Consider the following 24,435-nt stretch of genomic DNA (forward strand, 5'->3'; position numbering starts at 1 on the left):
CTGCCCGGCCGCACTCTGCCGCCGGGCCGGCCCGCTCCCCGCCATTGAGACTGAACGGGGGCTATTTTTTTTTTTATCTCTCAACCTGTCCAAGAGGCCTGCTGCCCGGCCGCACTCTGCCGCCGGGCCGGCCCGCTCCCCGCCATTGAGACTGAACGGGGGCTATTTTTTTTATCTCTCAACTTGTCCAAGAGGCCTGCTGCCCGGCCGCACTCGGCCGCCGGGCCGGCCCGCTCCCCGCCATTGAGCCTGAACGGGGGCAATATTTTTTTATCTCTCCGCCTGTCCAAGAGGCCTGCTGCCTAGCCGCACTCGGCCGCCGGGCCGGCCCGCCCCCTGCCATTGAGATTGAACGGGGATTTTTTTTTTTTTTTTTATCTCTCAACCTGTCCAAGAGGCCTGCTGCTCGGCCGAACTCGGCCCCCGGGCCGGCCCGCTCCACTCCATTAAGACTGAACGGGGGCTATTTTTTTTTGTCTCTCAACCTGTCAAGAGGACTGCTGCCCGGCCGCACTCTGCCGCCGGGCCGGCCTGCTCCCCGCCATTGAGACTGAACGGGGGCTATTTTTTTATCTCTCAACCTGTCCAAGAGGCCTGCTGCCCGGCCGTACTCAGCCGCCGACCCGGCCTGCTCTCCGCCATTGTGAATGAATGGGGGCATTTTTTTGATCTCTCAATCCGTTCAAGAGGCCTCCTCCCCGGCCACACTAGGCCGCCGAACCGGTCTGCTCTCCGCCATCGAGAATGATCGGGGGCATTTCTTTTTTTCGATCTCTCAATGTGGACTAGTATGGAGGGCACACTATGATGCCGTACTGAATCAATACATTTGTATGAGGGTGAACTCCAGTCAACTAAGTACAACTCCAAGAAAGCTACCATCTGCTTTTGGGTTGTCATGTCATTTCCTAAAAAAGGGAATATTATTCTCGATACCTTGGTTCACAGTTGTAAAATAAATTGTGCTCAAATACACATTGCATTCTGTCCAGTCCTTGGCATCAATAAAAAAGGCAGGGTCTTCTGTTGTACATGGACAAAACATTTTTATGTTGCTGTTGAGTGAAAATAGTTCATTTAAATTCATACTGAAAAATAAATTTCTACTGAATAAAAATTCATCGATTAGATGGTCAGTATTTGGTGGACAGTATTCAGTCGTAATTTTCTCCCACACAGATATCAGTCATGATCCCAAAATATCATTTTATGTGGTCTGTGAACATTTAGCATATTCTGTATTTTCGTTGAATTCTGTTCAAAACTATCCATCCATCCATTACAGTGCACTCCGCTTAATAGAACACCATTGGGCCGAAGCGCTTCTGTTCTACTAAGCGGAGTTTCTATTAACCGGAGACACTTTATTAGGTACACCTTCAGACACGTCGACGTCCAAGTTATCCACGCAGAAAAACCCCTGCTGACGAGTTAGAAGAGATATTTCGACTGTGGACGTCCATATCTTTAATCAAACAACAAAACAACAACTTTAATCAACTTCAGTCAAAAATCTCAAATCACGAGAAAAATTTCGTTACTTTTGTCTGGAAACAGGAGTCCGTAATTTTGCGGTTGACTTCCCTCTCAATGCGCTGGATAAGAGGGAAGTCCTGGAAACCGCGGGCGTACCTTCTGAGAATCCGGCAATGCATCGTATCGTCTGAGTATGTCCTTCTTATAGCCCTCGTCTCTTGAATGAAGTTGAAGCCATTGTGACGTGCGTGTGTCTATGTGTGGAGTGACGCGTGCTACCTGTTACTGTATACGGCTAGAACTACCGCGTTTTCTCGCGATAGTGGTACAGTATCGCGATAGCTACACTTCGAAAACCACTAGTTTACAATGTTCATTGCTTACGGCCTGTTCTATTAAGCGGAGATCTGTTCTACTAAGCGGAGTATCTTTATAGGAAATTGCATTAGGCAAATCCGTTCCAGAGCCTTTTGCTCTATTAAGCGGATTACTCTATTAACCGGTGTTCTATTAAGCGGAGTGCACTGTATCTGAACAGATTTATCCTCAGGAGGGTGACGGGTGTGCTGGAGCCTATCCCAGCTGATTTTGTGGATGAGGCGGGGTACTCCCAGACAATTGCAGGGCACACATAGACAAAGAAGAACAAATTACAGTCTCATTAAAGGACAATTTAGTCTGTTCAGTTAACCAACTGTACATGTTTTTAGATTATGAAGGAAACCAGAGTACCTGGAGAAAGCCCATGCAGCCACGGGCAGAACATGTAAACTACACACAGGAGGTCTGGTGGCCAGAATCGAACCCATGACCTCTGCACTGTGAGGTGGACTAACCCAAATATTGTAAGCTTTTGCCATGCCGCATCAAGGAAGCTTGCTTTGCAAGCCATTTGTGTAAATGCACACGTGTCCCTTCCACTTCGTGTCCGTAAGGGTTAAGGGTTTGGAAAATAATCGATATTAATCGATACATCGATGCGCACGTGCGCGATGCGAGTGCATCGGCTCATTCACTGGGTACGACGCGATTGACGGGTGAAATCGAGATTCATCACGATGCATTGGTGGGTATCGGTAAAATCCGATTCAAGCGCCGTTTTATTCATGTTAAGCGTCACCTATCTGCCCTTTCCTAGGCGCATTGAATGCACCATCATTGTTTTGCGTTTTATATTGAATACGGACGGTAGCCGTGCGTCACATTCAGTCTAGTACACAACTGGCAAAACACGATGGAGGTTCGCGCAAGCAGCAGCGAGGAAACTACTGTAGAAAAGAAATACAGAAAGCTTGATAAAAGCTCCGTAATTTGCAAAGAATGTCGCACTACGAAGCCATACAACGGGAGCACCACAAATATGCAGACCACTTAAAACGATGGCACCACATCCCCGACAAGTTTCCCGCCCCCTCCCCCGCCTCCCCGTCCAGTTCCTCGTTGGACATCGGAGAAACTCTTGACAAACCAGGTCAGGATCAGAAAAAATCGCCTCTTATTTTGGGGGTCCCCTTGCAGCTCACTGTGACCGCGCAAGGAAAAACTATATATGGATGACTCTTTTGGACATTTCATTTTGACACTCAGTGAGAGTGGTCTGTGGACGCTACAATACACACAGCGGCTTTGAGGCTGTGACTGCCACATTGTTTCAATTGTATTTTTTTCTGGCCTATGGAGATGGATATTTCATATAAGACACTCAGTGAGTAGTCTGTTCGTGATTACACTACAGCAACAGCTGTGAGTCTCAGGTGCCAAATTGTTTACATTTTCTTTGCACAAAACCCAATTGTGAAAGGGCTTAAATACGTTGTTTTACACGTTCTACTGTTTATAAGGAATAAAGTGCTACATATAACCCTCGGAGTTGGGCACTGAATGCTAATGCTAAACCACTGCAGAACAAATGTATCATCTGGAAGCTGAAAGTTGACCATGAATGGCTGCTACCCCTTCATGCTTTCACGTCCACACTCAGACGTGCACTTGATCCACTCATCAACTTGTTCTCCTTTTTCCTGCAGTGGGAGATGATACGATCAGTTTAATAGGACGGTGTGTGTGTGTGCTGCTCGGTATATCTGTGGAGGACATCCACACAGATGACGAGTACATGTAAGTGTTTGAGGTATCCCGAGTGAAAACTTCTCACAGCGACATACTTAGCTTTGAAATTAGTTGGATAAAGAACAGTCCTTTCGCATCAAGTGAGCAGTTTCAATGTTTTGTTGAAACTGCTTGTTTCAATGTTTTCACTGCAATAAAACGTTGTGACGCTGAGGAAAAAAAAATCTGTGATATCACACATTATCAGCTAGAATCACAAATGAAATTGTTGTCTTCATCCGATCCCTTCTCAGCCTAACCTTACCTCATAGTTGTGGCCAAGACATTCACCATCATATAAAAAAGACATCCCTTTTTGACACTTTTTTGAATGCAAGAAATATGACCAATGTTGGATGAATAAAAGAAAATATGAAACCTTTATGGAAAGTGCAAAAAATGAATCAAAACAATAAAAATCCTTCATTGGGGAAAACCAAGAAAACGTTGCTAAGTGTGCACATGGTACTGAAGTAATTACATTCAAGCTCACATTTGACAAACTACTCCCATTTATTGAATGCATCAAAGGTATTTATTTAACTGTTGAAATCAAGAGGTAAATTTATTTTCCATGGACGACTTACATACGACTCTAGTTGTGTCCTTTCAAGCTTGGTAGATGTATCGAGGGGTCTGTTGTGGCCTACATTTCACAGATTTGTCTACATTTATGTTTTGCTTGCAGCATACGCAAGATCCTGAACCTGCGGCTGTTTGAAGATGAGAATGGTCGGGCTTGGAGCAAAAGTGTCATGGACCGGGACTATGAGGTTCTGTGTGTGAGCCAGTTTACACTACAGTGCATACTGAAGGGCAACAAGCCGGACTTCCACTTGACGATGCCCGCAGAATTGGCCCAACCTTTCTATGCCAGCATCCTGGAGAACATGAGGAGTGCCTAAAGGGAACTGGTGAAAAGTTGGGTCAACTAATGACACCTTCACTTGGTATGTTCTAATAAAGTTTGACATAACATAATATTTGGAAAAAGATTGCCTAAGTGTTAACCACTGGGTGTTTCCAAATGCGCTGGTTAAAGGTGGGTCAACTAAGGACACCTTCATACGGTATGTTCTGATATAATTTGGCATTACAGACTAATTGGTAAAAGATAATATATGCCCGAAAAGTGTTACCCTCTGAGCATTTACACATGCACTCAGTGGAGTCAAAATTACAATAGGCTCACAGTCTAATTAAATTACAGACATGAGCTTTTTCATTGACTGAAATACTGTAATTATTTTACTTTTTTTTTTAATTTCCTTCATTTAACTAATTCATTTATAAAAGAAGAAACAACAATATAATATGAAATACAAATAATAATAATAATAATAATAATACATTTTATTTATAAGCGCCTTTCAAGACACTTAAGGACACTTTACAATAACAAAAAACACAAAACAATACCGGTTGAGCAGCGGCAGCCAAAACGCGCCAGCGTTCACTCAACCCGAAGGTCAGAAAGAAACCACAGGGGGAGGGAGAGAGGGAGAAAAAAACCCACGCTCGAAATACCCTCATTTTGAGGATAATTTGAGTGAGGCAAAAAAACTCCTGCACAAGCATATGACAGTTACAACAGGTCACAAGACATAAACAATGAAGACGGTGAATCAAGGGAATATTTGAGGGAGGGGGTAATGGTGGTGCATATTTTCATCAGGGGAAGGTCGAGATAGCAGATGTTGTTTTGGTAGCAGGCTGCCCAAGAATTTAAGACAGCCTTGAGTCCGTGGCTTATGTCTCTTTCGTGGCGTCGATCAGCCAAATCCATGATTTCAGTCAGTAATTGAACACGGATTCCAGTTTTCTCCAAGTTGTTGTCCATCCTGAAAACCCGCAACAGTTTGTGGTTGAGCACAGTCTGAGTGATGGACATCCGCGTTATGCCATCCTTAGACCGGCAGCCTCGTCCAATAGAGCCGCTCCCGTCGGTTGAATTTTTGATAGATCAGGAAACTGCTCACACCAAACAGCAGCATACCTGTTATCGGAAGGCCGAAAATGTAGATGTCGTCCAAATCCTCAACGGACAGTGTTGTCAGGCACACCATTCTCCGCTTCCTCCAAGGATCTAGGGTGTACCCAGCAGCAAGAGTCCCCAAGGGGCAAGTAGGCTCCCCACTGCCTGCTCTTCTCATCGAGAAAATGTTGTCGATGGCATCGAGAGACCAGCCAACCATGTTTGTTTTTAGGATGAAAATACGACAGGAGGCTAGGAAAGGTCAGACATAAGACAGCACATGGACTGAGTCGCGAGCAGGGAAGGGTGGGGTGGGGTGGGGGACAGCGCAGAAAGCAAAAAGCGTCCGCCTTCGTCGAGAGCCAAGCAAGAGCACTAAACCACTCAAGAGCACTACCGCCGATGCCCAACAAGTGCTGCAAACGAGTCAGCAGAATACTGTGATCCACTATATCAAATGCTGCAGTTAAGTCCAATAAAACTAGACACACAGAGTCTCCAGTGTTAAGTTATCCAAGTTAAGACAACAGTTGGACTCACGTCTGCCTCATTCAATAACACGACAAGGACGGTGGGATTGGGCTTGTCCGAAAGCAGCAGCACGTCTCTTTTCACCTGCTCCTCATCAATACCAATTAATTGCCTTATCATAAACACATCGGCTGCGCGGGGATCGCTGGCCAGGAGCTAGCTGGAGGCTAACGCTGGCTACGCAGTTAGCGCTTAGTGTGAGCCGCCTTCTACGCCATCAACACAAGTCTCTTCACCTGAATGTCAATTATTGTACAGGGATTTATAATTGAAGATTTAAGTATACACATGTACTGCTGTAGTCTTTGTGTCACATATATAAGATATAATCACTGTTTACATATTCTAAATATGCTGGTACCCACAGACAAATTCCAAGGGAGGGGAACAAAACCCTCCTTCGCGTTTTTTCATTAATCGCAGCCAGGTCCCCGTTCCCATGAACCGCGATAAGTGAGGGAACACTGTGTGTGTGTGTGTGTGTGTTTGTGTGTGTGTGTGTGTGTGTGTGTAGTGTAGTGACAACTTGATTTCGGTAAGTTAGTTCATTTTGTCCACAACACGCGATTATTTCAAGTAATATTATTGGTATTTAAAAAACGGTTTGCCCTATATTACAAAGCCATAAAAGCCTTCATCATGGACACCACCCAGCTCCTTTTTAAAAGAAAAAGTAAAAATAGCGAAATATTTTCAAGGCATAAGACTCCACGTACCTGCACATGAGATTCTAGTGGCAGTGACCTTTATTGTGTTCAATTTACTTCAAAGTAACTCAATTAACTGATCAATTACAAATTGGCAACATGAAGAAGGAATACCGCTTGGCAATACCGGCCAAATAAAAACCACCTTCTGTAATTGTGTGGCAACAAAAGAAAATAGATAAATTGACCCACCCTAATTAACAAGGGCCCCACCTAGTTGGTGGCCAGACAAGTGATTTAAGCTCTCTGCTAACAACTGTGAGACGACAGAGGGGAGAAACTGACAAGAACACAACGCCTGAGAGGATCTCCAAGAGCAAACTTAAGTGTGCATGGTGAGTACTTTCGCCATCTTGAATTTTTTCAGGTAAAAAATTCACCATGTGCTGTTTTTTGGGGAGTTTTTTTCCCAGCGTAAAGGGACCTCATGCATAAAAGTTACCATTCAAGGATGGCACGAAACGGGGTGAACAGCAAATCAATATTAGGTGTCAGACTGTCATGCATTTTTTTACAAATATCACCTCACTTCGAGTTGTAATATTATTGTAGTATTATTGAGGTATATATATATAGATATATCTATATCTATATATATATAGATATATATATATGAAAATTACCACAATCAAGAGGCCACTTTGGGAGTGGCCCACCCCTAGTCTACGACAGTGAATGAATGTTTCTGACATTATTTTCGAGATTGTATGTGTGCAGTGTGGAGCAGGTAGAGTTTGCAGTGTGTCCACTCAACAAGGAAAAAATTCCATCCCTCCATCCATTTTCTAATCCGCTTATCCCCACGAGGGGCGCGGGTGTGCTGGAGCCTATCCCAGCTGTCGTCAGACAGTAGGCGAGGTCCACACTGAATTGGGTTGCCAGCCACTCGCAGAGGTAAACACTCAACAAATTTAAATACTGAAGGCTTGAATCAACATTTAAAGAATCTTCCAATTGCTGCAACCGAAAAATGTTACCTTCAACTCATGTTTGTTAAATAAAAGCAAACCTTTTGTGTTTGGATGTCGTAATTCTAAGTAAAAATTAGGTTGGATTAAATACATCAAAAGAATGCGCTCGGTTTAACCTGAAAATGTTTCCTTTATGTAAACCATATTCGGACATCGGAACAAAGTGTATTTTTGAATTTGTATTAAAGGTTCATCATTGCCATAATGCTGCATTAAAAATGCTTTCAATACTTTTGAATAGTGGGAAATGCAACTCACTTATAAAGCACAGAGTGACAAGTACAACATTGTAAATAATTTAAAATAAAAGAATTGACAAAGACATTTAAAACAAAGTGCAGAAATAAAAGCTGACTGGAATTACTGAGACAGTGGAAGAAAAACATTTTTAAAACTGCATAAAAGTTAATAAATGCTTTCTAAAAGCCCAGTCATAGGCATGGGAAAATAAGCTTGGTTTTTCAAACGCATTCAAACTTGGGGGTGAATTCATACGCCCAACAAATAAGTTTAAAAAGTCTTTTGGTGTTCAATGATTTTTTTTTCCGGACTATATGGCTAACAACATACTTCAAATGAGAAGAGAACCTTGTTTTAGACCCAAGTGTTCCATCAATAACAAAGAATCATATGCCCATAAAATTTAAAAAGTCACAAATCAAATGAATCTTACGAGGGATATTTCAGAAGTAAAATTGTTTTCTGACATTTAAAACATGTTGCTTCTGTATATTATTCACACACACTCACAAACGCACTCACACACACACACACGCACGCATGCACGCAAACACACACACACACACACAAACACACATTATTTTGAAGTTCCTAATTATATTCATTCATTCATTCATTCATTCATTCATTCTCCGAACTGCTTGATCCCCACCAGGGTCGCGGGGGGTGCTGGAGCCTATCCCAGCTGTCTTCGGGCAGTAGGTGGGGGACACCCTGAATCAGTTGCCAGCCAATTGCAGGGCACACAGAGACGAACAACAATCCACGCTCACATTCACACTTAGGGACAATTTAGAGTGTTTAATCAGCCTGCCATGCCTGTTTTTTTTTTGCCTGCCAGGCCCGGGAGAACATGCAAACTCCACACAGGGAGGACGGAGCTGGAATTGAAACCGGTACCTCTGCACTGTAAAGCCAATGTGCTAGCCTCCGTTCCTAATTATATTTGAATTATATTTCAATGTGTGAAGCACTTATGAAGCACTAAACAGAGCTTAACATTCTAAATGTTTAAGAAAACATTTAGAATGTAAAAAACAAGAAAACACGTTTGTGGCATTTAATATTTTTTGGGTTTCTTTTAGCTGCCACTAACAGCACTTGGTTATGAAAAACATCAATTATTTAGCTTACTTCAAAGGCGATTTCAAAATGCTGTCACAGAAATGAACCATGGTTGCAATGTTAATCACAGAAGTGAAAATATTACCATCCATGTCTCTATTCTTCTTGATGAGTTTGTCCTTCGGTGTGCATTTGAGCTATTTTTCTCCAGATTTTGTGTGAAAAGGGTATATTTTGGAAACCTTTGGTATGATCTCCTGCTGAAGAGATAGAAATAGCGAGAAAGGTAGAATAAACCTGAATTTTGGCCATTGGTTAATCCAAAACATTCTTGAAAAATTGGTGATAACTCACGTTTAGCATTTTCCCCCCAAATGGGGGATGGTCCCATAAAAAAAGTACCGGTAAGTAAAATTTCAAAAAATTAATCTCCGAATAAGTGAGGATCTGCGAAAATGCTGTGTTTGACAGTGCAAAACTTGTTGACAAATGGTTTGTGAAGTTAAAGGCTTTTGCACGGCAAGGATCTGTGTGACGGTGGACTTTGAAGTCTGTTTGATGCTGGCACCATGTTCGTCAATGACAGGGAAAAAAAATCTGTCCAATGGCGACATTAAGATTAGCAGGGTGTTATGACTCTTCTTCCTAGTCGCAGTCCAGGTGTCTCGCAAAGCATGGAACCTGGGCCTCAACAAACTGACAGTGTCCAAGCAGCCAGCTCTCTCAACATGTCCACCTGATGGACTTTTCTCGATATACATTTACCATCCCCTTTGACTGTCTTTTAGGGCATCATCAGCCACAATGAGCATTCTCAATGTGTTCACTGTTGTCCTTGTGGTGTTAGGTAAGTCATCAAATGCTCAACTAGCAAGTAACAAAGACTAAGTGAAATGTCACCATGTAACAAAGATGTGAACTCTTTTTCACAGGGACCAGCTGTCTTTCTGCTCAGGTAAAGAGACAGGTGCCATCAAGAGCAGGTTTTACTCCATTTGAGCATAGTCCACCTGGACACCCACCAGGTCCACCTGGGAAACCACCTGGTCCAACTGGGAAACCACCTGGTCCACCCGGACACCCACCTGGTCCACCCGGACACCCACCAGGTCCGCCTGGGAAACCACCTGGTCCACCAGGGAAGCCACCTGGGAAGCCACTTCGTCCGCCTGGGAAGCCACCGGGTCCACCTGGTAAACCACCAGGTCCACCTGGGAAACCACCAGGTCCACCTGGGAAACCACCTGGTCCACCAGGGAAGCCGCCTGGAAAGCCACCTGGTCCACCTGGTAAACCACCAGGTCCACCTGGGAAACCACCTGGTCCACCAGGGAAGCCACCTGGGAAACCACCAGGTCCACCTGGGAAACCACCTGGTCCACCAGGGAAGCCGCCTGGGAAGCCACCGGGTCCACCTGTTAAACCACCAGGTCCACCTGGGAAACCACCTGGTCCGCCTGGGAAGCCACCCGGTCCACCCGGAAAACCACCTGGGAAACCACCGGGTCCACCTGGTAAACCACCAGGTCCACCTGGGAAACCACCGAGTCCGCCTGGGAAACCACCTGGTCCACCAGGGAAGCCGCCTGGAAAGCCACCGGGTCCACCTGGTAAACCACCAGGTCCACCTGGGAAACCACCTGGTCCGCCTGGGAAGCCACCCGGTCCACCAGGTCCACCTGGGAAACCACCAGGTCCACCCGGACACCCACCAGGTCCGCCTGGGAAACCACCTGGTCCACCAGGGAAGCCACCTGGGAAACCACCAGGTCCGCCTGGGAAACCACCTGGTCCACCAGGGAAGCCGCCTGGAAAGCCACCGGGTCCACCTGGTAAACCACCAGGTCCACCTGGGAAACCACCTGGTCCGCCTGGGAAGCCACCCGGTCCACCAGGTCCACCTGGGAAACCACCAGGTCCACCCGGACACCCACCAGGTCCACCAGGGAAGCCACCTGGTCCGCCTGGGAAGCCACCTGGTCCTCCCGGCAAACCACCTGGTCCGCCTGGCAAACCAGTTCGCGGGTGAAACAGGGCTTTTAAATCTTTTGTGTTGGTTGGATCTTTTGGATGTTCTATAATCAATGTATCAGGTCATCAGGAGTATCATTAAAATCTTTCCCCAAGTATGAATTGCGCCTCTTTATATTTTACTTTGAATGTTTCAAATTGGCGGCCCGGCAGTCGAGTTGTTAGCGCATCGACTTCACAGTGTAGAGGTTCGATTCCAACTCCGGCTTTCCTGTGCTGAGTTTGCATGTTCTCTGTGTGCCTGAGTGGGTTTGCTCCAAGTCCTCTGGTTTCCTCCCGCATTCCAAAAACAGTCATGGCAGGATGATTGAACACTCTAAATTGTCCATCGGTGTGACTGTGAGCACGGATGGTTGTTCGTCTCTGTGTGCCCTGCGATTGGCTGGTAACCGGTTCAGGGTGTCCGCTGCCTACTGCCCAAAGAGAGCTGGGATAGGTTCCAGCACCCCCCGGAACCCTAGTGAGGATAAACCGATTCAGAAAATAGATTGATGGATGGTGTTTAAAAATTTTCAAATAGCTTTGTGTACATGGCTAAATTACAAACAATGAATAAAGAAGGTTAACCATGAACCCTCATCTGAAAATAAAAGTCTCCAAAATATTAGCTTTGAATTTATGAGACAGAACTATCATCTCTGGCGTATTTTATGACCATTTCTTCATCAGGTGGTGAGAAGTATGGCAGCCTTGGTTACACGGTCCCTAGTATTAGCCCTGTTTTTGTCATTTTCGTCTTTTTGGCGACCCTACGTGAATTACTTACACGAGGGAAAAGTTGCTTAACATTGGGGAGTCTACGCTCTGACTTTTTTCACCAGCACACGAAAATCCACAAGGTTTTTCTGAGCGAATAGCGAGCGGAGCGGCTGCGCTGTACGGAGCATGGGAGGAGGGAAGCGAGCCGGCGTGCTAGTCAAGCTCCTGCAGCGTGGATTTCGAACTCCGCTTCCATCGATCCATCTTGCTAATCTACGTTCTCTGCCAAACAAGATGGATGAACACGTTCTGCTGCGCTCTGCTTCACTGAAACCTGGCTCAGTGATTGCCACGGATTCCACGCAACATCTACCCAGCTTCCGCCTACTCCGATCCGATCGCGACACGGAGCTATCAGGGAAATCGAAAGGTGGTGGAATTTACTTCTATATCAACGAAGAATGGTGCAGTGTTGTCACGAAGGTGGACGCACACTGCAACCCGGCCCGGAGTCGCTGTGTTTAAACTGCAAGCCATTCTACCTCCTTTATACAAGTCAGTGTTTCCGTTGCGCCACAAGCTATCATTAACACGGTGATACAAATGCAAGCTGAACAAGTAAAAAGTAAACTCGAACTAAAATATCCAGACTCAACCCTGATCATTTTGGGTGATTTGAATAGAGCACATCTTAACCGTGAACTTCCCAGATATAAGCAGCACATCGACTGTTTCACCAGAGAAGGCAACATTCTAGACCAATGCTATACACAACACTCAAAAATTCATACCGCGCAGCATTGGGTCTTTCTGACCACAATTTAATACACTTAATACCAACATACAGACAGAAACTCAAATGTGTTCAAACGGTTGTTAATTAGGAATGCACCAATGAAGCAAAGCGAGATTTACAAGAATGCTTCGACTGCACACTGCCGGCACACTGGATGAATACACAGACACTGTAACATCATACATCAGTTTCTGGGAGGACGTGTGTACCAACGAAGTCCTTCTGCTCCTTCAACAATAACGAGCCATGGTTCACTCCCAAACTCAGGCAACTTAGAAAAGAGAAAGAGGCCGCATTTAAAAGTGGAGATCAGGCACTGTACAAATACGCCCGAAACCAATTGACAAAGGAAATTAACATCGCAAAGAGAAGCCATGCAGAGAGGCTAAAAAAGACAGTTCTCTTCTCACAACACTGCATCTGTGTGTAATGGCCTGAAAGCAGTCACAAACTATAGAATGACATCCCCTCAAGCAGTGAACAATAAGGGTCTGGCTGATGAACTAAACATGTTTTTCTGCCAATTTGAAAAGGACACCCCCATTTCCCACAGACACTACCAGAAACTACTCTATGTACGCACCCACCCTCATTCTCTCCCCTACAGATCCACAAACAGGACGTGAGACGACTCTTCAAGCAGCAGAAGATCAAGAAAGCTGTGGGGCCCAACAAAGTGTCCCCCTCCTGCCTGAAAGTTTTCACTGACCAGCTCGCTCCGGTCTTCACACAAATCTTCAACAGATCCCTGGAGCTCTGTGAGGTCCCATCCTGCTTCAAGCACAGGGACCTATGCAAGGATCCTGTTTGTGGATTTCATCTCTGTGTTCAACACCATCATCCCGGAACTCCTCACCCCCAAACTTGTCCAGCTCAGTGTGTCCTCTACGATCTGCCAGTGGATCCTCAGAGGATGTACTTCCTGAAGCTGCTGAGGAAGCATGGCCTGCCAGAGGAGGTGCTACGACAGTTCTACACGGCAGTCATCGAATTAATCCTGTGTTCTTCCATCAAGGTTTAGTTTGGGGCCCCCACAAAAAATTGGAACCGCCCTTCCCACTCTTGAGGAATTGCACACTGCAAGAATCAAAACAAGGGCACAGAAAACCTTACTGGATCCGCCCCACCCCGCCCACCACCTTTTCCTGCCACTCCCCTCAGGCAGGCGCTACCGATCCATGAGCACCAAATCCAGCAGACACTTAAACAGCTTCTTCCCTCTAGCCATTAACAGTCACTGACGTATACTCCACCGCTCCAGACACTTCAAAGCGCTCAAGGACATCTGCACAATTGCACACTTCTTGTCCCAAAAATACTGCTACTGGTCACTTTTAAATGGTTCAATGATTTTCTTCAACAACTGTCCAACTGTTATCATATTATATTCTCCCACTGATCACTTTGGCTCTGCTTGATAATTTGCACATTGTCTCACAGTTGTAACTGGGTGGTACCACCACACTACAGTTCACTTCCATTATGGAATGTTCTTCCATACTTAATGTTTCATACTTATTTGTCATGTCCTTGTTTATTATGATACTAATGCAGCGTGTTATGCCGAAGACAAATTCCTTGTGTGTTCTACATACTTGGCCCATAAAGATGATTCTGATTCCCATTCTGAAGCTTGGAGAAGCATTTATTCAACTCGTTTATAGCCTTTAAAAGATAGGTGTTAAACTGAGGTCCTGGAGGGCCGCTGTCCTGCATGTTTTCCAGGTCTCCCTGTTGTAACACACCTGATTCAAATGAACAGGTTCAATAGCAGGCTTCTGCAGAGCTTGCTGAATATCTAATCATTTGAATGAAGTGTGTTGCAAAAGGGAGACTTGGAAATCATGCAGGACAGCGGCCCTCCAGGACCGGAGTTTGACACCTGTGCTTTAAAACATCAGCATTGGAAACATTATCTTCTTTTTTTAGTATCTGAAAGTGTCATTTTCAATCCAACCTTTTTTTTTTGCCTCTCTTTTGGCCATTCCGTGAGCACAACTGCTGTCAGGAACACTAGCTAAAAAAGCGCAACTTCACAGATGCAATGTGAAAATACTTCTGTGCCGTCTTCCTTGAAATACCGTCCCCACAAACAAGACGCAAATGATAAGTATCTTGTTTCAGCTTTCAAATAACAATGATTTGTTTTCATTCATTTTAAAGGGTATTATTTCTCCGGTACAACAAATGTGGAATAAAATAACACAGTAAAACGTTAAGAAATGGACCAATCAAGAATAATAAACACGTCTGACAATGTAAGCATAATAATTTTTCACTTATGATCTTACATATGGCATTAGCATCATTGCTAATTGCAAATGTAGCTTCATCCTGTGGCTGCCAGCTCGTTATTCGTGACGAAACGGCTATGTTTATGTGGGCAAACTCCTCTTGCATTTTCAAGCTTTCCACTTGATCACTTGGGTGTTGCTTGTACAAAGGATTGAATGGGTTTCTTGTATTGCCTTGATTTTAACGGCAAACCATGCACAACAGATTCCTCCTCCACTACGTCGCTCTGGAGATACCGCTCCGGGAGGAGCTTCTCTTGTCAAAATAACGTCATTTTCGGAAGTCATGGCTGCCCATCAACTGCGCGTTTAGCCTTCCGGTTGGTCAATTTGGAACGTATTACTTTTTCTGTTTCCAGCTTCTTCTTTCATTGATTGTCAGATTCTGTTTATTTCAAATTGTACGCCAATGTTAGAAGAGGGGACTCCGATTACCGAGACTCGAAGACGTTTCTGCCACGTCTGATGGAGTAAATTTGCTCACAGCTTGCAGGTCTATGTCTGTGTGACCCGGTCCCAAATGGGCTGGAGCCCGGTCCTAGTCGGTTGACTGGTAGTTGGGGACCCCTGCCCTTCCTGGCGATCAGGTGCTGGCGCTTTCCCGGGATAGCATGAGGGGATCCCTCAGGGGGACAAACACATAGAAAGCAGCAGGTCCTGACAACATCCCTGGCTGTGTCTTGAGAGACTGTGCTGAGGAGCTTACAGATGTCTTCACCGACATCTTCAACAACTATTGAGCCAGGCTGTTGTCCCCATATGTCTCAAAGCCACCACGATCATCAATGATTACCACCCGGTCGCATTCACCCCATCCTTTTGAAGTGCTTCGAGTGTAGTACATCAAGTCTGCCCTCCCTCCTCCCTGGACCCCTACAAGTTTGCATATCGGTCTAACCAATCGACTGCAGACGGCATCTCAATTGCCCTCCACTCAGCCCTCACCCACCTGGAGGCGAAGGACTCACACATCAGAATGCTGTTCATTGACTTCAGCTCAGCATTCAACACCATAAACCCGCAGCAGCTCATCCACAAACTGGGCCAGCTGGGGCTCACCACCTCCCTGTGTAACTGGGCTTCCTGACGGAAAGACCACAGGCAATTCGGGTTGGCAGCAACACTTCTAGCGCGATCATGATGAACACAGCGCCCCCCCCCAACATTTTGGTTGGCCCACCCCTGATTTAGACCCTTTCAGACGTGTAATGTTAGTTTTGACCACTAGAGAGAACTCGCCAGTGCATTAGAATCGTAATTTTAGGTTTAACCCCAAGACAGAACTAGAGAGAACCACATTTGAGATAGCCCTTTAAATAATGGTAATTTCAGAATTATACACTAGAGTGTGGCGGACTGAGGTACAGCAGCTGAAGTAAGTACACAACGTCACACATAAACTTAAACAAATTAAAACAAAATCTCACACAAACTAAATATGTTCATGCTTGCTGACAACTACTTTTTAATCAGAATCATCTTTATTGGCCAAGTATGTAGAACACACAAGGAATTTGTCTCCGGTATAACACGCTGCACTAGTATCATCGTAAACAACAAAATCATTGAACCATTTTAGAGTAACCAGTAGTTTTGTAGTACCATTTTGTGGTGCAAGAAGAGTGACTATGTCAGGGACTGTTTAAGGAGTTAATGGCTAGAGGGAAGAAGCTGTTTAAGTGTCTACTGGATTTGGTGCGCATGGATCTGTAGCGTCTGTCTGAGGGGAGTGGCTGAAAAAGGTGGTGGGCAGGGTGCGGGGGATCCAGGAGGATTTTCTGTGCCCTTGTCTTGATTCTTGCAGTGTGCAAGTCCTCAAGAGTGGGTAGGGCGGTGCCAACGATTTTTTCTGCCGTCCTAACTGTCCGTTGAAGTCGAATTTTGTCCTTTTTTGTGGCGGCCCCAAACCAAACCGTGATGGAAGAACACAGGATTGATTCAATGACTGCCGTGTAGAACTGTCGTAGCACCTCCTGTGGCAGGCCATGCTTCCTCAGCAGCCTCAGGAAGTACATCCGCTAACGGGCCCTTTTCAGGATGGAGATGGTGTTGACTTCCCACTTCATGTCCTGGGAGACTGTGATTCCCAGGAACTTGAAGGTCTCGACGGTTGACACAGGGCAGTTGGATAGTGTGAGGGGCAACTGAGGAGAAGAATGTTTCCTGAAGTCCACGATCATCTCTACAGTCTTGAGCGTGTTCAGCCCGAGGTTGTGTCGGCCGCACCAGAGCTCCAGCTGCTCCACTTGTTGGCGGTACGCAGACTCGTCGCCGTCTTTGATGAGACCGATGACCGTGGTGTCGTCTGCGAACTTTATGAGTTTGACAGCTGGATCTGTTGAGGTGCAATCGTTTGTGTAGAGAGAGAAGAGCAGTGGCGAGAGGACACGTGAGGGCTCCAGTGCTGGTGGTGCGTATTGATGATGTTGTTGCTCCCAGTCTCACCTGTTGTGTCCGTCCCGTCAGGAAGCTGAGGATCCACTGGCAGATCGTAGGGGACACACCGAGGTGGAGTAGTTTGGGGGTGAGGAGTTCCGGGATGATGGTGTTGAACGCAGAGCTGAAATCCACAAACAGAATCCTTGCGTAGGTCCCTGTGCTGTCGAGGTGCTTGAGGATGTAGTGCAGACCTATGTTGACTGCGTCTTCCACAGACCTGTTTGCCCGGTAGGCAAACTGGAGAGGGTCCAGCAGGGGTCCAGTGACGTTCTTTAGGTGGTTCAGCACAAGGCGTTCAAAGGACTTCATGACCACAGACGTCAGGGCGACAGGCCTATAGTCGTTCAGTTCCGATGTTGCCGATTTCTTGGGAACTGGGATGATGGTAGACTGTTGGAAGCAGGATGGGACCTCACACAGCTCCAGGGATCTGTTGAAGATTTGTGTGAAGACCGGAGCCAGCTGGTCAGTGCAGACTTTCAGGCAGGATGGGGACACTTTGTCGGGCCCCGGAGCTTTCTTGATCTTTTGCTGCTTGAAGAGCCGTCTCACGTCCTGTTTGTGGATCTGTAGTGGAGAAAAAGAGGGTTGGGGGATAGGAAGAGTGGTTTCTGGTAGAGGTGGGTGTGTGTGGGAAATGGGGGTGTCTGTTGGATTTATTATTTTTTAGTAATCATACATTCACGTATTATTCGGTTGATTCTCGTGTCGTCATTTTATGCTTGCAATGAAGAATGCTTCTGCCTGTCAGTATAGTTTTATTTTGCTTGCAAAGAAGAACGCTTATGCTTGCAATCATTAGTTGGCTTTGCCTGCAATGAAGAACGCTTATGCTTTCAAAAAAGATATATCCTTTATTATTTACTCACATCTATAATCATTATATATTCTTCATTATGTGCTCACTTTTGCTTGCTGTACTGTGTGAGAGGTTAGGGTCGCAACCACCTTTCCGAGGACGTGGCTGGGAAGAGATAACTATTAAGACTAAACAGCGAGCAAGGCTGAACCGGGAATGGAGACATCAAGACCAGCTGCAACGGGATGTTTATGTGACATTTGCACACATGTACGTAAATTGCACTCACATACACACACATAGTTAAACAAGTTCAGTGTGTGTTCAACAGCCCCCACCCTTTAGGTTGGACACACCTATGTAGTAGCTTTGCCAATAAATGAGGAGGTGAAGGGGGACATCGTTAGGGTTACGTGTGAAGAACTGAAACCGAACGCTTCTCCTCGTTCCCTCCTGGTACCAGAATCGAGTCTCCTGTCTCCTCCTTTTGGTTATTCCTGAGTGTCAATTTGGACCAACCTGACAGTGTCCTTTTCAAATCGGCAGAAAAACATGTTTAGTTCATTAGCAAGACCCTTATTGTTCACTGTATGGGGGGATGGCATTCTATAGTTAGTGATTGCTTTCAGGCCATTCCATGCAGATGCAGAGTCGTTAGCAGAGAACTGGTTTTTCAGCCTCTCTGCATAGCTTCTCTTTGCGATGTTAATTTCCTTTGTCAATTGGTTTCGGGCATGTTTGTACAGTGCCCGATCTCCACTTCTAAATGCGGCCTCTTTCTCTTTCCTGAGTTGCCTGAGTTTGGGAGTAAACCATGGCTTGTTATTGTTGAAGGAGCGGAAGGACTTCGTTGGTACACACATGTCCTCACAGAAACTGATGTATGATGTGTCTGTGTATTCATCCAGTGTGCCTGTTGAAGTTTCAAAGACGCCCCAATCAGTGCAGTCTAAGCATTCTTGTAGAGCTAGCTTTGCTTCATCTGTCCATTTTTTCACATCTTAACAACCGGTTTAACACATTTGAGTTTCTGTCTGTATGTAGGTATTAAGTGGATTAAATTGTGGTCAGAAAGACCCAATGCTGCACGGGCGACCGATCAGTATGCATTTTTGATTGTTGTATAGCAGTGGTCTAGAATGTTGCCTTCTCTGGTGAAACAGTCGATGTGCTGCTTATATCTGGGAAGTTCACGGTTAAGATGTGCTCTATTAAAATCGCCCAAAATGATCAGGGGTGACTCTGGGTATTTTAGTTTGAGTTTGTTTACTTGTTCGGCTAGCGTTTGTATCGCCGTGTTAGCGTTAGCTTGTGGCGCAATGTAAACACCGACTAGTAAAAAGGAGGTGAACTCACGTGGCGAGTAGAATTGCTTGCAGTTTAAAGACAGCGACTCCAGGTCCGGGCTGCAGTGTGCGTCGAGCTTCGTGACATCAGTGCACCATTCTTCGTTGATATAGAAGCAAATCCCACCACCTTTCGATTTCCCTGATAGCTCCGTGTCGCCGTCGGCTCGGAGAAGGCGAAAGCCGGGTAGATGTAGCGCGGGATCTGGATGGCGGTCACTGAGCCAGGTTTCAGTGAAGCAGAGCGCAGCAGAACGTGCAAATGTTTTGTTGGTCTTTGTGAGGAGAAGAAGTTCATCCATCTTGTTTGGCAGAGATCGTAGATTAGCAAGATGGATCGATGGGAGCGGGGTTCGAAATCCGCGCTGCCGGAGCTTGACGAGCACGCCGGCTCGCTTCCCCCTCCTCCGGCGGCGTTTCCATGCTCCGTACAGCGCAGCCGCTCCGCTCGCGATTAGCTCCGAAAAACCTTCTGGATTTTCGTGTGCTGGTGAAAAAAGACCGAGCGTAGACTCCCCAATGCGCAGCAACTTTTCCCTCGTGTAAGTAAGCCGCTCAGGGTCGCCAAAAACAAACGAAAATGACAAAAACAGGGAGCGTGTGACTGAGGCTGCCATACTTGTCGGCGCCTGATGACGATGTTTGATCATCATCTTGCCAAAAATGTATTCAGAAACAGCTTTTACTGAATATATTAGAAGATTTGCACGTGAACATATTCCCTCACAGGTGTGTTTCATATGGCTGAGTATTAAAACAATGGTTGTGCCGATCATTACAAATGAGATGAAAGGAGTGGTTGGTTTGATAATTTTAACATTTAATCTTTAAATTTGTAAATGATTAAATGTTCACAGATGATTCATTTCGAAAGGGTTTTGCCCATGAAGCATTTATCTTACAGTATGTTTTATGTCTTTGAGGTAATAAGTGTTTAAGCCTGTCATTACATGTGAGAGAAGTAATATTTTTGGATTGACACGCACACACAATCAGCTTTGCTTTTAGTAAAAGTATAATGATGATCATGTATTTTATAAATGTATTCAAAGTGTTTAAATCAGCATTTTAGTTGTATTAAATGTATCATGTACGATTGGCTGGCAACTGTTTCAGGGTGTCCCCCGCCTCCTGCCCAAAGACGGCTGGGATAGGCTCCAGCACTCCATTTGTGAGGATTAAGCAAATCGGAAAATGGATGGATGGATGGAAGAAAGATGAGATAAAAGAAAGATGAGATAAAAAATAGGCTCAAATTAGTAGTTAAAATATGTAAATAAATACATTATTACAAAGCTAAAATAAAAACATGTGCCTGGAGCCCCCTCTAAAAATATCAACAATGTCAAATGGTGTTGAAAATGGATGGATGAATGGATATACAGTGATCCCTCGCTCTATCACGGTTCGTTTAGCACGGCTTCCGTGCATCACGTTTTTTTCCCCCTTAGTACTGTATTCTGAAAAAATTGCCGAATGACTCAGAGGTTTTGTGCATGGCTGTAACTTGATTGGTTCCCAACGTTGACGTCCACCATTGACAGCACGAGTGGATCTATCCCACGTGGGGTGGCTGAGAAGATCCACAGCCAAAGTTTCATTTATTTGGGCACATCGAAGCGTTTGGGTGCATATCCAGCATCCCCAAATGCCTGCACACAAAGGCGCCGGCCATCTGGCCGGAGGGCTGTTGAGGTCCACAATTAGCACGTCAATACAGGTGGGCGACCACAGGGGAGAGGGCGAAACTCGGTCACAAAAGGGGAATGAATAATTCAGGAACAGCGGTTAAGCAACAAAAGACGAGTTGAGAACACTCGTCACGCCCAGGCGATATTGGCCATCCGCAAAGTCTGCAACATGTTAATTCGATGTAGACCAGACAGAAAAGGTGCCAATGTACTGGTGGTTCAAGTTTGAAAAACAGGTAACCAATCACTACCGAGGGCCGGACATGTGGCATGCAAATATCGGGGGGCAGTGTTTTTCTTGTATTTTGCATATGTTACAATAAAATGTCGAACTCGCAGAGACAGGACTTTGAGTGTGATCACGGAGCAACTAACCGTCGTTCGCTCTCAGAGGTCCGCTTCCGCCGATATTCAAGACAATTTTCCTGTGTGCCAAGTCGTTTCTTTAACTTTGTCCGAGAAAAAAATCTCTGACAGTTACTCTGTGTCTTTGATCAGTGTCCAAGTGTTGTTTATGATGCGTGTGAGTGGTGCTTGTGTGTGTGTTCGTGTGCGTGTGCGGCTGAGAGAGAGAGAGAGAGAGAGACAGAGGAGGCTTATAAGAAAAAAAGCAGCACTGTCTTTTCCATCCTTAATTGTCTCATCATTAACACATCGGCTGCAAAGCACATACAGCACAATATACAGCACATTTAAAATTTCATCCCTCTCACATTTTTGGGCTTTTTTTTCTCTAATCACTGGTTCTTTTTGGAACGTAACCCCTGCAATAAACGAGGGATCACTGTATACAGAGATGGACATTCCGTCCATGGGACGGAACGGTATATGCCCAATTTGGGGATGGAAGATAAGAAGTTGTTTTTTTAAAAGGAACAATTGTGCGATGACGGGAGTGGGTTTTCAGCAAACCCAGTTAACACCCTACTCCCCGACAGACACCCATTTCACCGACGACTGATAACACACCCACTTTGTCTTATGTGCGTAATCCGTCCAGGCACTTCGGACCGAATGTGACGGGCCGCTTGTTCGTGTGCATATCGCAAGCCAAATGAACATTTATTCCACATCCCTAATATTAGACATGAGTGTGTCGCACTAGTTTGGTCTTTTTCAGCACTTGTTGGACACTCAGCCACACTCGTGATGCACTTTGTCGTATGAGTTGCATAACAACTCTGACTAGTCATTCATTTTCTGCAACTAGTGCCACTTTTGTCCAACTAGTGCTGACAAAATTCTAACTAGTGACAACTGGAAGCACACTAGCTAGTCAGCCTTTTGATGCCCTAGTGGCCCACTGGACCAAACTAGTGAGGTTCAAAGTCTAACTCGTTAACTAGTAAGATTTAAAAAGTGTTAACATGTAAACTAGTAAAACATGGATTGTTCAAATATGTTAACTAGTGACCGATTATTTCCTGCACTAGTTAACTAGTGGGAGCTGAAATAGCTAACTAGTGGAGGATAAAACATTAACTAGTTCACTAGTTTAATACCCTTAAAGCCTCGATATCGAACTAGTGAGTCCAAAAATGTTACTTGCCAATGAGTGATCCCCCAAATATCCACTAGTTCCACTAGTGCAACATTTTGACCTCACTAGTGCGACATTTTGACCTCACTACTCATTAAGTGAAAATGTCGCACTAGTGGAACTAGTGGATGTCACCCTACATACTAGTCAACTAGTTAAATGGTCTTTTGATTTAACTAGTTAAATAGTGATGGCAAAATGTTGCCTGGTACAACAAGTGAAACTCTAATGGCTCACTGGTAACACTAGTTATGCTAAATGCTAATCAGGAGGACAGTGCCAGAAGTGAACACCTCCTATTGGCTTCCTTATAAGAGCTTAGCTATGACACGCTGCTTGGGCATCACTGGCGGCAGATGATCACATAACATTGCTTGTCCAATCAGCGCTGTAGGAAATTTAGTTCGCTTAGGAGTCAACATTGCGGACGTTGTTTCGGTCTGTCATGGTAAAGAAGGAGCTCAGCCAAAGGGCGAGGCTCTCAATTTACCGGGTGATCTACGTCCCAACCCTCATCTATGGTAACGAGCTATGGATCGTGACCGAAAGAACGAGATCCCGAATACAAGCGGCCGAAAAGAGTTTTCTCCACAAGGTGTCCGGGCTCTCCCTTAGAGATAAGGTGAGAAGCTCGGTCATCCGGGAGGGGCTCAGAGTCGATCCGCTTCTCCTCTACATCAAGAGAAGCAAGATAAGGTGGCTTGGGCATCTGATTCAGATGTCTCCTGAACACCTCCCTGGTGAAGTGTCCCGGGCATGTCCCACCGGGAGGAAACCCCGAAGAGGACCCAGGACACGCTGGAGAGACTATGTCACCCAGCTGGCCTGAGAATGCCTCGGGATCCCCCGGGGAGAGCTGGAAGAAGTGGCTAGGGAGAGGGAAGTCTGGGCTTCCCTGCTATAGCTGCTGCCCCTGCGACCCGGCCCCGGATAAGCGGTAGAAGATGGATGGATGATAGTCAACAATATGTGTAGTCAACATGTGACTGTCGTGACAGTACATCTTACAATTTTTTAAAGTATATTTTTCTCTTGAAATGTTAATTTTTTAATAAATGCATTTTTTTTAATATCTTGAATTTGTAAAAATAGATATACTGTTTTTTTCCACACTAAAAGGCGCACCTAAAAGCCTTCCATTTTCTTCAAAGCTCAAAGCGCGCCTTGTGTATGGTCATTACGGTAATATTTCGACCCCCCCAAAATGGCTCGCAAGAGACATGCTTACAACGCAGAGTTCAAACTTAAGGCAATCGGTTATGCAGTTGAACATGGAAATAGAGCAGCGTCAAGAGAGTACAACGTGAACGAGTCAATTGTGCGGGAGTGGCAGAAGCAACAAGACGCTCTGCGCCAGGTAAACAAGACTCAACAGAGCTTCCGAGGAAACAAAGCACGATGGCCACAGCTCGAGGAACTACTCAAACAGTGGGTTGTTGAGCAGAGAGCAGCAAGTATGAGTGTCTGTACAGTCACGATTCGAATAAAGGCAAAAGCGCTGGCCCAGAGACTGAAAATAAATGGATTAAGGGGTGGTCCTTCTTGGTGCTTTCGGTTTATGAAAAGATGTAATCTGTCTATCCACACACGAACCACTGTTTTGCAGCAACTGACTCAAGACTACAAAGGAAAGCTTGCCACTTTCTGCGCAAGAATCAGTGAAAAAAAGATCCGACTAGGGCAGGGTGTGAATATAGATATTAACGTTTGAACAACGCGGAGTTAT

The 24,435-nt window shown here is 45.3% G+C and overlaps 1 protein-coding gene and 1 long non-coding RNA gene across 2 annotated transcripts in view; one reads left to right on the plus strand and one right to left on the minus strand.

The window, feature by feature from the left end:
* Nucleotides 1-3,345: 3,345 nt before the first annotated feature.
* On the plus strand, nucleotides 3,346-4,843 carry LOC127597407 (uncharacterized). The gene is made up of 2 exons (XR_007961645.1): nucleotides 3,346-3,594; nucleotides 4,274-4,843. It is a non-coding gene; the product is annotated as an uncharacterized LOC127597407 (long non-coding RNA).
* A 5,167-nt stretch (nucleotides 4,844-10,010) lies between these two features.
* Nucleotides 10,011-24,435, minus strand: part of LOC127597271 (uncharacterized) — a 180,776-nt gene continuing 166,351 nt past the window's right edge. Inside the window, exons 4-8 of the mRNA XM_052060183.1 lie at nucleotides 10,988-11,071; nucleotides 10,745-10,882; nucleotides 10,619-10,660; nucleotides 10,352-10,414; nucleotides 10,011-10,222 (exon numbers count right to left, since the gene is read on the minus strand). Of these exons, the coding sequence (XP_051916143.1) occupies nucleotides 10,061-10,222; nucleotides 10,352-10,414; nucleotides 10,619-10,660; nucleotides 10,745-10,882; nucleotides 10,988-11,071 (489 nt within the window). The 3' untranslated portion in view covers nucleotides 10,011-10,060. The remainder of the gene's footprint in view (nucleotides 10,223-10,351; nucleotides 10,415-10,618; nucleotides 10,661-10,744; nucleotides 10,883-10,987; nucleotides 11,072-24,435) is intronic.

The sequence above is a fragment of the Hippocampus zosterae genome, chromosome 3 (assembly GCF_025434085.1).
Source record: "Hippocampus zosterae strain Florida chromosome 3, ASM2543408v3, whole genome shotgun sequence".
Classification (NCBI taxonomy): Eukaryota; Metazoa; Chordata; class Actinopteri; order Syngnathiformes; family Syngnathidae; genus Hippocampus; species Hippocampus zosterae.